At 30.4% G+C, this 13,943-nt stretch overlaps 1 protein-coding gene across 1 annotated transcript; it reads right to left on the bottom strand.

The window, feature by feature from the left end:
- Positions 1-1,117: 1,117 nt before the first annotated feature.
- Positions 1,118-1,903, bottom strand: LOC131177609 (ethylene-responsive transcription factor ERF020-like). The gene has a single exon (XM_058142671.1). The coding sequence runs from the start codon at positions 1,845-1,847 to the stop codon at positions 1,299-1,301; it is 549 nt and encodes a 182-aa protein (XP_057998654.1). The 5' UTR covers positions 1,848-1,903; the 3' UTR covers positions 1,118-1,298.
- Positions 1,904-13,943: the final 12,040 nt, after the last annotated feature.

Raw genomic sequence — 13,943 nt, 5'->3', positions numbered from 1 at the left:
CCAAACGCCAATCCAATTTTTTGAAAAATTAGATAGATCAATCCCCAAACACAAGCAGGTGCAGGTGTTTCCCTTTCGCAGGCAATTCATTGATTATGATTGAAACAACTAAATACTAAAAAGGGTAGACTAATTGATGAATTTTGAAGGTTGAAACCGTCAAAGGCTCCAAATTGGAAATTATATGGTTCTTGTTTATTTGATAATCAATGGGGAGAAAATCATATTAAATAGACTTTTGTATGATAAAAATCAGATAAATCTATATATTTTTAGTGGAGGGGTAACTCAAAATTCGTAAATAAGCTAACGTATTTTCTAACTAAGATCAAATAAGTTATTACTTAATAAATATTATTTTTAATAATAAAATAATATTTTTTATATTTTTAATAATAAAATATTAAAATAATAATTTTAATATTTAAAATTTTTTATTTATTATGTTCTTGAATTTTTTAAAGTGTATTTTAATTAAAAATAACAAATAATTTGTAATATTTAAAAATTAAAAAATTATTATAGACATAAATATTTTATTAAAAATTTATTTAACCTTAATTAGAAAATAAATAAATTTATTTAAACTAAAACTTAATTTATATTTATTTAATCTCAACAAAAAAAGTATAAAAATTTATTTAGTCTTTTTTCTATGGATTGGATAGTAAATTCCCTATCTCATTTACAACTTAGAACTGGTCCAGTCAATTTACCACCTTTTAGTCTCCATTGGATAAGATTCATGTCCTGAGGGGACTGCATGGAAATTTTTTGCTCAAACGTAATTGGCTGCTGGATATTTGCTTTACCATCATCTTTTATTTATATATAATTTTTTTTCTTTTATTTGTCTTTAAATTGACCATTCCCAAGCCTTTTTCACAAAAATTTCTCTCCTCATGGGTACTTACAACTGAACACACAGACCTATTTACCCAATGAAAATTAATATATATATATAATAAAAATTATTATTTATATCCAATCGATCAATAAGACTCGTATATTTAATAAATGAATTTTATATAGACCTTATTATTTGAATTCATATTAAATTAAATTTAAAAAAATACTGAAAAAAAATTATAGAAGCACAATTCCAATTACTACAAAAAAAAAAAAATTAATTATAGCCATTTATTTTGGAAGAAAGTAGAAAGAAAGCCCAATAAAAACTGGCATAAAACATAAGTTTTCTTCATCATTTGCTCAAAAAGTGGATATATACACATGTATTTATAGGCTACATAGTATATGGAGAGAGATAATGAGAAAGCCAAGAACATAAGCTTCAACTATAAATAATCTTCAACAGAGATGCTTAAACTCTCTCCACTATCTCTGGTTTGAGTTTCCTCACAACTCCCACAGCAACACACGTCGTCTTCCCAGTTTATCTCTGTCTCCAATGAGCTAAGAATTGCACAACTATCACCACCGCCACTTTCATTTCCCTTAGATTCATTACCAGGTGAACAAGTCCTATTTAGTATCATATGGGCATCAATCGCCATACCAGCATCGGAAGCTGCTTTCTGTATGGACTTGGGTGACATGTCGGCTCTTACACATGCAGGCAACATTAGAGGAAAGTTTAGACGATGATTCATTGAAGACGACTGCTGTCCCTTTAAACAATAAGAAGCTAAATCATAAGCCACCGCTGCTGCTTCCGGCGTAGAGTAGGTACCTAACCAGAGCCGGTCATGTGTACCAGGAACCCTAATTTCCGACACCCATTTCCCCCATTTTCGCTGGCGAACTCCCTTGTATTTGCTCCGATGACCTTCAACTGTACTGGAACTTTGTTGATGATGTAGGTGAGTTGCACTTGCAGCACTCATGTTTGTGTAAAGGTGTGAAAGATGGAGACTTTGGTGATGATGAAGAGCATAGAGGAGGAAGAGGAATATATATAGGTTGAGAAGAAGAAAGTCAGAGGACTAAATGAAAGTCAAAATTTTCAAAGGTCAAAGTGAGAAACAATAGCTGATTAATTCCAATATCCAAGGAGATAAGTGGAATTTTCAAAGGAAAGGAGAGAGAGACTGTAAAAACTAATTAATACTCTTCTTCATTTGCAGACTATAATCTCTAGAACACACCCAAGAGCCGGTCTTAAAACGTGTTGGAGAATTTAATAACTTAACAAATAATATCTTTCAATAGTAATTTAATATCATTAATAATAAACTTTCATTTAATGAGATATACGTTGGTTTATAAAAATTAGTGTGCCTTGAAAAAATTCTATAATTTTATTAAAAAGTGCGTCTCTTCTCTAAACTCTGTATATTTATCTTTCAACAAAAAAATAAATGCAATAAGTCAAAGATGAACCAGTGCATATGTGTTGGCTAAAAGTATATTTGAAAATGAGCCCATATTCACATTGACTGTGAATGTGTGTATGTGTTAACTTACAAAGACTAGTGCGTCTTGATAAAATTTCATATAATTTTATATTAAGGAGTGTATTTTTTCCTTAAGTTATGCGTCTCTATCTTTAATATTTGAGGCATTCAAAAAAATTAATAAATATAAAATATTTGTATAAATGCTAAAATTATTCTTAAAATTATAATTTTTCAAATTATAATATTACAACAATTTAATTAGAAAGAGTAAAAATGACATTAAAAATTTAATATTTATGAAAATTTTTAGAATATAGTTTCGACTTTCATATTAAAAAAATTTAATATCAATTAGAGTTCTTTTTTTTTTCCTTAATTAATTAGAGGTTAGAAGACCCACTATAAAAGCATAGGTGGCTGGCGGATAAGACATGATTATAGTCAAGTCAGCGTCTTCATGTGCCAAGAAACTATAGTGACATGATTGGGGACAGATTTGTAAGTAAATTAAATATGATATTTTAATAATATAAATTATGTACAAAAATATTAAGTTTATTTTTTTCATAAAGTTAATTTTTAGAATTTATATTCAAATCAAACGAAATTTAAGATTTATTCACAAAATTATTTGAATTGTTGTAAAAAAAAATAATATTATAAAATATTAGTTAAAAAATTTTAGTTTTAAATTTAATATATTTTAATTATAAAATCTTTAAAGCATTAAAATCATTTTTTGTGAAAATCAGTTTCAAGTTAATTTTTTTTACCTCTAATTAATTATAATTCCAATCGAAAACCCATGCTCTATAAAATAAATATAATTATATTTTTTAATTCTTATTTTTCTAATTAAATATAAATATAAAATAATTACAAAATTACCTTATATTTTATTTTCAATTTAATTTCATTATATCCCATCCTATCAGATATAATTTATAATTGAATAAAATTAAAATTAAACTGAAATTAATTATTTATATTTTTTTTATAAAAAAATTAAATAAAATTGAATTAAAATTAAAATAAAAATTAAAACTCTAAATATCTTTATTCAATTCTAATCTCTATGAACTTAAATCGAAATCATTGATTCGAATTTAATTCTAAAGCATAGCTAAAAATTATTAAAAAATTATAAAAGTTCGTCAAATTCATTTATCTTAGCATGTCATGGAGATGAATAAATTGAAATCAAGTGAAATAAAATAAAAAAATATATATATCAACAAGAAAAAAATTTAGAAAAATAAATTTATTTCACAAATAAAGTTCTAGAAGTAAAATAATGAAAAAAAATATTAATTCGTTTCACAAATAAAGGTATTGAAAATTGAAAATAAAATAAACGGTTTTCTTCCTATAAGGACTTCATCAGCCGCCACCTTTTACGTTTGAAATTAACCCTTCAAAACTCTTCTTAGCCACAAAATTTTTCTGTGCATTTAAAAAAAAAATCCTATTCCGTGGTCTTTAAGTCAGGTTTTTATTTTTATTTTTATTTTTATTTTTATTTTTATTTTTATTTTTTAAATTAAGGAGGGAAATTATTTAACACTACGTTCAGACAAATTTTGAGAAAGTGGAAGGAAAACAAAAGAAGATTTTATTTATTTATTTATTTTTTTTTGTGTTTGGATGAATAGAAAATAAAGAAAAGATAATAAAAATTGGCACTAAAAATAAAGAATAGATATATAATTTTTTAGACATAAATCTAATTTTTTTTCCTTTAATTTTTTATTTTCTCCTCAATTTGAGGAAAAAATAATTAGAGGAAAATACCTCTCCTCCCTTGTTTTCTCTTTCTAATAGAAAACGTCTTTTTACAATTATTTTTCTTCCTCCCCTTTTCCACCCATCAAACGTGGTGTAAATTAAGAAATGTTCAAACCCATGAGGCATATATTGACCTTATAGTTTTTCTTTGAAAATAATTTTAAATAAATCCCTCGAATAGAAAAATTTTACCTTTTTATCTCAACAAAAACTTTCCATATAAATCCTATTTTATTCCAGCTTCTAATAAAGGGAATTTTACAATTTAGTCTTTAAATTTTAATTGATATTACAATTTGATTTTTATATTTTAAAAATTGAACGATTTAGTCTCTCTATTATATTTTCGTTAAAATTAAAGGTCATTTTATCCAATATTTCTATTAGTTTAAGTGAAAAAACAAATATAAACTTTATTTAATTAACAAAAATTTACTATTTAGCTCCTGAAGTTTGACCAATATTACGATTTGGTTCCTATATTTTAAAAATCAAAAGATTTAATCATTCACTTATGTTTTCCTTCAATTAAAAATAATTGTTATTAAATAATTTAATTCTTTCTATTCTATAAAAAGAAATCAAGAAAAAATTTTAATAAGAACAAAGTTAATAAGAAAAAAAAAATAATTTTAATAATTATCAAATATATTATTAAATCATTTAATTTTTAAAATACAGGGATCAAATTATAATATCAGTCAAAATCAAAAGACCAAATAATAAGTTTTTCTTAATTGAATAAAAGATATATTTATCTTTTCATTTAATCTAATGGCAATATTAGACAGAAGGATTCTGATTTTAATTGAAGTATAAGTAAGAGACTAAATCTTTAAATTTAAAAGTACATGAACCAAATTATAATATCGGTCAAAACTCGACATCAAATTATAAATCACCATATGATAAAAAAAAAGTTATGTAACATACAACTTGAAAGAAACAAAAGACAATATTCTTTTAAATATAATAATGGTGGTGAGAAAAACTCAAACTCTTATAAAAGTCGAGGAATTATTGGGTATGGTGTTTATATACACCCTCTCTCATATAACATATAGGATCTATCTTCTAAAATAAAAAAAGAAACTATTTTTTTTATTTCTATAGGAAGTATTATTTTTTAGTGCAACCGATGTATTATATAATCTTTCATAAAAGTTTATAATATTTTCTCTACCAATGACTTTTAACAAGAATCCCAAACAAAACTAAAGATTAAATGAAAACTAGCGTTCTTTAACTATGAGCAAGGAAATAGTCTACTTCAGTCCTCTTTGTCGATGACCTATTCTGCAAAAATGAAGTGTTAAGATAAGAAACATGCATATCAGTTATCTTAAAATGATATTTTGTTGGGGTTTATGACAATCTCAGCATTGAAAGATATTGCCACAAGAAGTTACTCGTTTACATGGGTTTGTTCTAGCTCTGGTTTTGCATTTTTTTTTTGTTGGGATTCTTCACAGAAACCCATGTCTGCCATAGTTCCTTTCACATGCAGTTTTGGTAGTGTGTGTGTACATATATATATATATATATATATATATCATGGGCACAATGAGTTTAATTTAAGGACTTGACTTGGTGAACAAAAGTTAGTTTACAAAAAATGTACAAATGAAGGATAATGTCCACTTTGCCCTTATACTATTTAGGCTCCAAACTAATATAATTTTCCCTCCAAAGCCCAACTAATCATAGCTCTCCTTTTATTTGATCAATCACATCCCACCAAAATTTCAACCAACCACATGCCACCAAAATTTCAATCAATCAATACCTCTTACTAATCTCTCAGCCAATAATATCCCATCAAAATTCAACTAATCATATTTAACCCATCCAAAAATTAAACCAATCACAATTAATTTCATATTTTTCCATCTAAATCATATTTTCATCTCTTAGGGAAAAAAATATCCTTCGTCCATAGATTGGGGTAGAAAGAAAATGATCCATCTTATTCCATTCTTATACAACATCATGCCATATCGTCCAAGATTTTGTGCTATAGTGAGTCAATCTTATAGTATTGATTAAGGAAAATGGAGATTCAGAATGAGAGAAGACGGAGAAAATTGTATGATACATTAGGGATTAGAGATGATGATAGTCCGTTCAATGAAAACTCTCTTAGCGATGAACCTTCCAATAGCGTCAATGGCACACCTTCCCATGGTGATCAAGAAGTCATGATGCAAGAATCTCATTCAAGCAGTGATGGCTAGTGTTTAAACGTTCATAAGAACGAAATTACTTACAATGTGGAGAAAGGTCCAAAAACTAGGATGCATTTTCAACTATAAACAATTTAATTAATTTCTATAAGGAGTATGCTAGGTTGAAAGGATTTTCAATTGCCATAAGATCATCTTCTAAAGATAATGGTTCAATTCCTAAATATGTGCTAATGTCCTGTGACAAGGAAAATAAACCATATTGTGGGAAATATACCAAGTGCGTGATTTGTCTTGCAAGAATAAATGCTACTTTGAAAGACAATAGCTTATGGGTTGTTGGATGGGTCGTAACCAACCATATCCACTAATTGGATCCATCTATGTAGAGGTTTATGGCTTGTCACAAGTGTTTGTCTAACAGTGTGAAAAGATCACTAGAGGCCAATGATATAGCAGGAATAAGGCCTTCTAAAAGCATTAGATTGTTAGAAGTACAATCTGGCAGTCCAGAAAAGATGGGATGTTTGCCTACAGACCGTATAAATTTTATTTATAATAGGAGAACGTTACGACTAGATGAAAGCGACGCTGAGTCCATCCGAATGCTTTTTTCCATGTTACAAGTAATAAAAAGGACTTCCTTTTATGCGATTAATGTTGATTAGGAATGTAGGCTTAGAAATATATTATGGGTTCATCCATGAGGCAGAGCTGCGTATGAGGAATTTCATGATGTTATACGCTTTGACACAACTTACCTTGTGAACAGATACCAAGTGCCTTTTGCAATATTATTGGTGTTAATCACCGTGGCCAATCTATTTTATTAGGTTATGCCTTACTATCCCACGAGGATATAGAGACTTTCAAGTGGGTTTTCTCAACTTGGCTTTCAGCAATGGGAGACACTAATCCCCATGCAATTCTCACTGATCAATGCGAAAGCATTAGGTTTATTATCGGGGAAGTAATGCCTGAAACAAGTCATAGATTCTGCTTATGACATATCCTTAGCAAATTGTCAAAGAACTTTAGGGTGTGGGAGATTTTACAAAGGTAACCAATGAGTTTAAGGCTTTAATATTTGACACTCTGATGATTGATCAAATTGTGCTCATAGTCAAGTCACTATGAAGTCATAATTAAGTAATCAACCCATAATCACATTATTTTATTAATTAAGATTTTATGAAACTTTTTATATCATACAGAGATAAAAAAAATTTTTAAAAAAATTGCAAAAATAGGGTTACAAAGAGGAAGTTACATTGGATTTTTAAGGTAAGGGTAAAGAATTGTATAAAGGGTGCATATTTAGGTGTAATATGATTAGAAAACAAAGATGAATGGTGTAGAAGGTGATATCTTATTTTATCATAGGTGAATAGGACTTTTAAATCCTACAAATATGGCCATTGGGTGTAATTATCAAGTTTCCAATGTAATTGGTAACATTTCACCATCCCCAAGTAAATGTAGTAATATTGCTCCTCTTCCTATTGCATGAAGCCACACGTGAGACTTAAATGGTGCTTCATATATAAACTTAAGTGAAATCCTAACCAAAGTAAATATTCTTGATTGGAAAAAAAAAATGTGCACATTAATCTCCACACAATGGCCTATAAATATGTGTAAATATAATGTAAACTTTGCTCATCAAAGATTAAGAGAGTTTATCATTCCTTGGCAATGGAAAGAACATCTCAGAAAAAATTAAAGTTTTCAAGCTCTCTCCCTACATCTCTAGTTGCTTTGGAGTCAATGTACTCCCATGAGAATGAAAAGCTTGTGGCCATGAAAGGTGAAGTTAAGGAGCTGTTTTTGAGGCTATTTAAGGTGATGGATATGAAGTATGTTCAATCTATCTTGCTTGAGGAGATGCCCTTGCTCACGTTGCATGATATGTTCATGAAATCGTTTGATTTCGAAAAGGAAAAAGAAAGTAATAGAAAAACAATTTTCATTATTTCAGATTCTGAAAAAACTTCCAAAAATTAATGATGTTATGATCGAATGTAGTGTTATTACAACTTTGTGTGTTGTTGCACCTTTATCTTGATCTTGAAACTTTTTGTTATCTTTTCATGTCACTTTATGCTTATTTAGTTTTCAAAATGTAACCTTTTATTTTGATTACTTAATGGAAGTTATGGTTCTTTAAGATTTTGCATTTTCTATCTACATAAACTTTTTTTGTTCAACTATCATTGAATTTTTTTTCATAAATTCACACTGTTGGTAGTGACTTATAAAATACAAAAAATTAAAAGAACCTAAAAATTATAAAGAATTAGGATAGGACAAAAAAAAAATAAAACCTAGTTAAGTAAATATGAGATTTTTTTTTAAAAAAATACATAAAAATTGAGGAAAATAAATTAAAATTATTTATTAGCAATTTTTGTTATTTCCATATAGGAAAGAATTATAGTATTTTTTTTTTCACATGTCTTGTAAAGAACCTCATTTTTTGCAGGTCTCTTTAGTTCCCTCCCTAGACCAATGATTTTCTATTACATCTCTTTTCTCGTCTCTCCTCTCCTTTTTAGGTTTTCTTTTCCTCTCTCCTCATATTTGGCTTATAACTTTATTAATTAATTTAATTCTTGCTCATATCAAAGAAAACCCATAATCACGCTTGCCGTCTCTGCCTTCACCTCGCAAAATCAACGACGATTCAATCAATTTTTGGCCGATAACTATTCTACATAATTAGGGTTCACATGTTGTGATGATTGGTTGAATATATATATATATATATATATATATATATATAAATACACTTGGAAATTCAAATGTGTTTCACTTAAATATTAGTGTCATTGTGAGAAGCTCATTTGATTAGAATTTATGGTATGTTTTTAGTTGATCTTATTTGTCATTTATCTCATGCAAAATTCCAAAAGTTTCACATGTTGTGATGATTCTATGGTTGAATATAAATTCTAATCAAATGAGCTTCTCACAATGACACTAATATTTAAGTGAAACACATTTGAATTTCCAAGTGTATTTATATATATATATATATATATATAAATACACTTGGAAATTCAAATGTGTTTCACTTAAATATTAGTGTCATTGTGAGAAGCTCATTTGATTAGAATTTATGGTATGTTTTTAGTTGATCTTATTTGTCATTTATCTCATGCAAAATTCCAAAAGACCTTCGTTGTCTGACTCGAGTTGCCCGAAATACCCATAGAGATTTTTTTTAATAAAATTTGGTAAGAAATGGTAATTTTTTTTTTTTGCCACTTCATTCATAAAAAAACATTTGCAGCATAACTATAGTACAATTGCAAAAGAAATGAAAGATTTTGTAGTAAGAATGCATGTTTCTATTTGTGCCCCTAGCCCCTTGCACAGTATTTGCCTTGTGGTTCATATCATTTTAAGAGAGAATATTAAGCAGGAATGCGTAATCCAGTATCTACAAGAACTTAATTCATAGAAATAGAAGCAGTGTGGGAATGTCTAGATTGATTTGATAGAAATTCAATTACATCCTTTTTCTTTGGAATCATGGATTAGAAATTGAAAGATATCTTTTAAATTTTTAGCAACTGATCTAGCTGGCCCATTATAGAAGACTTTTCATATGACTAAAATATTGCAAATTTTATTTCTTATCTTCTTGTAGAAATTTTTGGATAATGTTGTCTTCTTTTTAGGAAGGCTTTAATCTTTTTTGGCTTGTTAGTATCCTTAAAAAAGTTCTTCTCGCGAGTGAAATTATTGACAATTTGTTCCTTTAGTATTGGCTAGATGATAATGCCATTTTTTTGTCTTTATTACAAGTACTAAGTGATGCACTTGAATTGTATAGATATTTTTAAGCACAATTGTATACTATCTTATAGCAATTAGGTAAGTAATCTCATGCATAGTAGTTGATTTCATTAGTTTTTGTAATTTCTATTATCAAGCCCTTAATTCCATGTTTTCTGCATCATTTCAGGTGTTTAGGTGAAGCCCCAGAGTATAGGAGTGCAAAAGGGAAGCTTGGAGAAGTCAAAAGGCTCAGAATTTTTGCTGATACAAAGTACACGGGCCGTGTAAGCCAAGCCACAGACCCGTGTAACCTTCTGCCAAACGAAAGCCAGAGAACCAATGAAGAAACAAAAGTACACGGGTCATGTAATTGGACCCGTGTAATTTGCAGAGACCCGTGTAAGTCTCTGCCGGGCACAAGCTTGAAGAACTTTCTGAGAACAAAAGTACACGACCCGTGTAACTAGGCCCGTGTAGCCAGCGCAGACCCGTGTAAGTCTCTATCCCAATACAAGACTCTGCAATTTCGCTCCAGTAAGTTACATGGCCGTGGGCCGTGTAGTGACACACGGGCCGTGTACCTTGAGGCAGCCAGTTTTCAAACCCGAATTCCCGCTCTTATTTACAGATTCAAATCAGACTCCTAAGGCTTTTGGGACTAAAAATGACCTAACCCTAGAAGAGTTATTATAAATAGAAACAGAAAACATCCAAAGGAGAAAGGATCCTTTGACAACACTTTTAGGAGTTTTAGAGAGACTTGCATTCTGCACTCTCTCCAGCCGTCTTGAGGAGAAGAATATCAATATCAAGGGGAGTTCTCCAGCCGAAGTCCCACAAGATCAAAGCTGCAAACTCTCTTCGGTTCCTTCATTCCATCTCCTTAAACAGATTTTTATTGTTTTATTTCTTCTATATGATTTCTTTTTACTGTCTTTACCTTTTTATTATGATGTTTGCTAAACTCATGAGTGAGTAGTTTTTTTATTCTGGAATTGGGAGAGTAATGCTTGTAATCATTGTTATAGATAAACATTAAATTTTATTTATTGGATTTGAGATTTGTTCCTTGATTTAATTTCTTGTGATCTTAATGCATGTTATGTGCTGTACCCACTTAGTATTGATTGTAGATATTAATTGAAGGACTGAAAGGTGAATATTAATATTAGAAAATCAAGATCTTGAACCTATGAATTCTGACCTAGACATAGGCTGATACCTTTGTGAAACTTCAAAATTAGTCAAAGACCTTAAGGAATTTTAATTAATTTGATCACCACGAAAGTCGAGTTTAAGTTAATTAGAATACACCCTAGGTACCTTGAGAGAGGACTTAGGATACCTTAGGACTAATTTCCATCAAGGTAAACAATTCTCAAAACCAGTAAATAAATAAGATAACATCCATAGCAAGATTCAGGTGTGAAATCTTAATTCCGGAATTATTCCAAAATAAATTACTTTATTTTAAGTTTATCATTTTAGTGTTTAAAATAGACAACTTCCATTCCTTCATTGTTCGATAGCCTAAACAGTCAAAATTACTGTAGATTGGTACTTACTAATCAAATTTCTCATGAGAACGATACTTTACTCATCACTTTATTACTTGTTAGCGATCCGTGCACTTGCGGTGGTTGTAAAACCAGCAAACAAGTTTTTGGCGCCGTTGCCGGGGATTTTAGCTTTAGTAATATCGAGCAATAGGCAATTTAGCTGATTTAGGCAATTATATATATTACCTAATTTTATTTGATTTGTTTTATTCCTTTTCTTTTCTCTCAGGTGCCCGATCTGGTATATGACCAGAACAAGACCAGAAGAAGCAATTTTGGACTGTGATCCGGAGATAGACAGAACTCTGAGAGCCATCAGGAGAGAAAGAAAACATCAAGAGCACGATCAAAAAGATCCTAAAATTCCAACCATGGCTGATAATAATAACAGACCAAAACTCTTGAGAGACTACGGAGCTCCATCTGTCCAAGGATTTCAGCCCAATGTCACTAGACCCACAGTGGAAGACAACAACTTTGAATTAAAATCAGCATGGCTTCAAATGATTCAACAAACCCAGTTTGTGGGTTCACCAACAGAAGATCCATATTATCACCTCCAGTGCTTTCTTGCCCTTTGTAACACATTTAAGATGCATGGAGTGTCTGATCAAGCCATAAGACTCAGAGCATTTCCATTCTCCCTTCGAGACAGAGCAAGGAAGTGAAATTCAACTTGTTCGACACAATGAAACACAAATTCGAACCTGATGAATGCTTCAAGGTTGACATAATTGACAAACAAATTGAAGAGAAATTTCATAAGACATATCCTAAAGACCCTCTTAAAGCATGTATTGTGCACAACCACACAGTGAATGATGAAAACAAAGAAATAGCAGCCTGTGTACAACAGTTAGCAGCTCATCCACCCCTACCACCCCTAGCTAAAGCCTCTGAGATGGAGGAATTAAAGGAGGAATAACCCAAGATCAAGCTCCAGGAAAATGCTAAGCAGGTAGAGCTTGAACCTCTCCCGTCCTCGCTAAGGTATGCATTTCTAGACTCAAACACTAAATATCCTGTTATAATTAATGCTAGCCTGTCTAAGTTAGAAGAGAAAAATTTGTTAAGAGAACTTAGGATCCATAACAAGGCCATAGGGTATAAAATAGAAGACCAAGAAAAGACCACATTCACTTGCCCTTACGAAACATTTGCATATAGGAGAATGCATTTTGGTCTTTGTAATGCCCCTGCTACCTTTCAAAGATGCATGATGGCTATTTTTTTTTATTATATTGAAAATATCATGGAAGTTTTTATGGATGATTTTTCTGTCTATGGAACTACTTTTGATGATTGTCTAGTTAATTTATCTAAGGTATTGCAAAGATGTGAAGAATCAAACCTGGTCCTAAATTGGGAAAAATGCCACTTCATGGTAAGGGAAGGTATAATCTAGGACATTTGATATCAGAAAGAGGAATTGAGGTTGATAAGGCAAAAATTGAGATCATTGAAAACATGCCACCACCAACATCAGTCAAGGGAGTGCGAAGCTTTTTGGGACATGCAGGGTTCTACAAAAGATTCATTAAAGATTTTTTCAAAATAGCTAAGCCACTTACCAACCTGTTAAGCCAAGATGTTCCCTTTCATTTTGATGAAAATTGCCTTGTTTCTTTTAACAGGATCAAAAAAGCCTTGATCTCAGCACCAATAATATAGCCACCAGATTGAGAGCTACCATTTGAGGTAATGTGCGATGTGAGTGACTTTGAAGTTGAAGTGGTGCTCGGGCAAAGAAAAGATAAAAAGCTCCATGCCATTTATTATGCTAGCTAGACACTCGATGACACACAAATCAATTATGCTACCATAGAGATGGAATTCTTAGCAGTAGTATTTGCAATGGATAAATTCATATCTTACCTAATTGGGTCAAAAGTCATTGTATTCACAGATCATGCTGCAATCCGGTACCTTTTGAACAAGAAGGAAGCAAAACCAAAGCTAATTCGATAGATTCTACTCTTACAAGAATTTGACCTTGAAATCAAAGATAAAAAGGGATCCGAAAATGTAGTAGCTGACCATCTTTCCTGGCTGAAATTGGAGTACACAGGAGACTTCAAGGATTTGCCAATTGATGACTAATTTCCTGATGAGCAATTACTTGCATTCTCCAAGGCTCCATGGTACGCTGACTTTGTTAATTTTCTTGTATGCAGGGTACTCCCTCCAAACATGACTTATTAGCAAAGGAAGAAATTCTTACATGATGTGAGATATTACATATGGGAGGAACCTCTACTGTACAAGAGATGTAA

Source organism: Hevea brasiliensis, unplaced genomic scaffold, assembly GCF_030052815.1.
Source record: "Hevea brasiliensis isolate MT/VB/25A 57/8 unplaced genomic scaffold, ASM3005281v1 Scaf630, whole genome shotgun sequence".
Taxonomy (NCBI): domain Eukaryota; kingdom Viridiplantae; phylum Streptophyta; class Magnoliopsida; order Malpighiales; family Euphorbiaceae; genus Hevea; species Hevea brasiliensis.
This window is presented reverse-complemented; position numbering and strand designations above follow the sequence as displayed.

Excerpts from the sequence above, each read along its gene's own strand:
- LOC131177609 (XM_058142671.1), bottom strand. The coding sequence starts at position 1,847 with ATGAGTGCTGCAAGTGCAACTCACCTACATCATCAACAAAGTTCCAGT.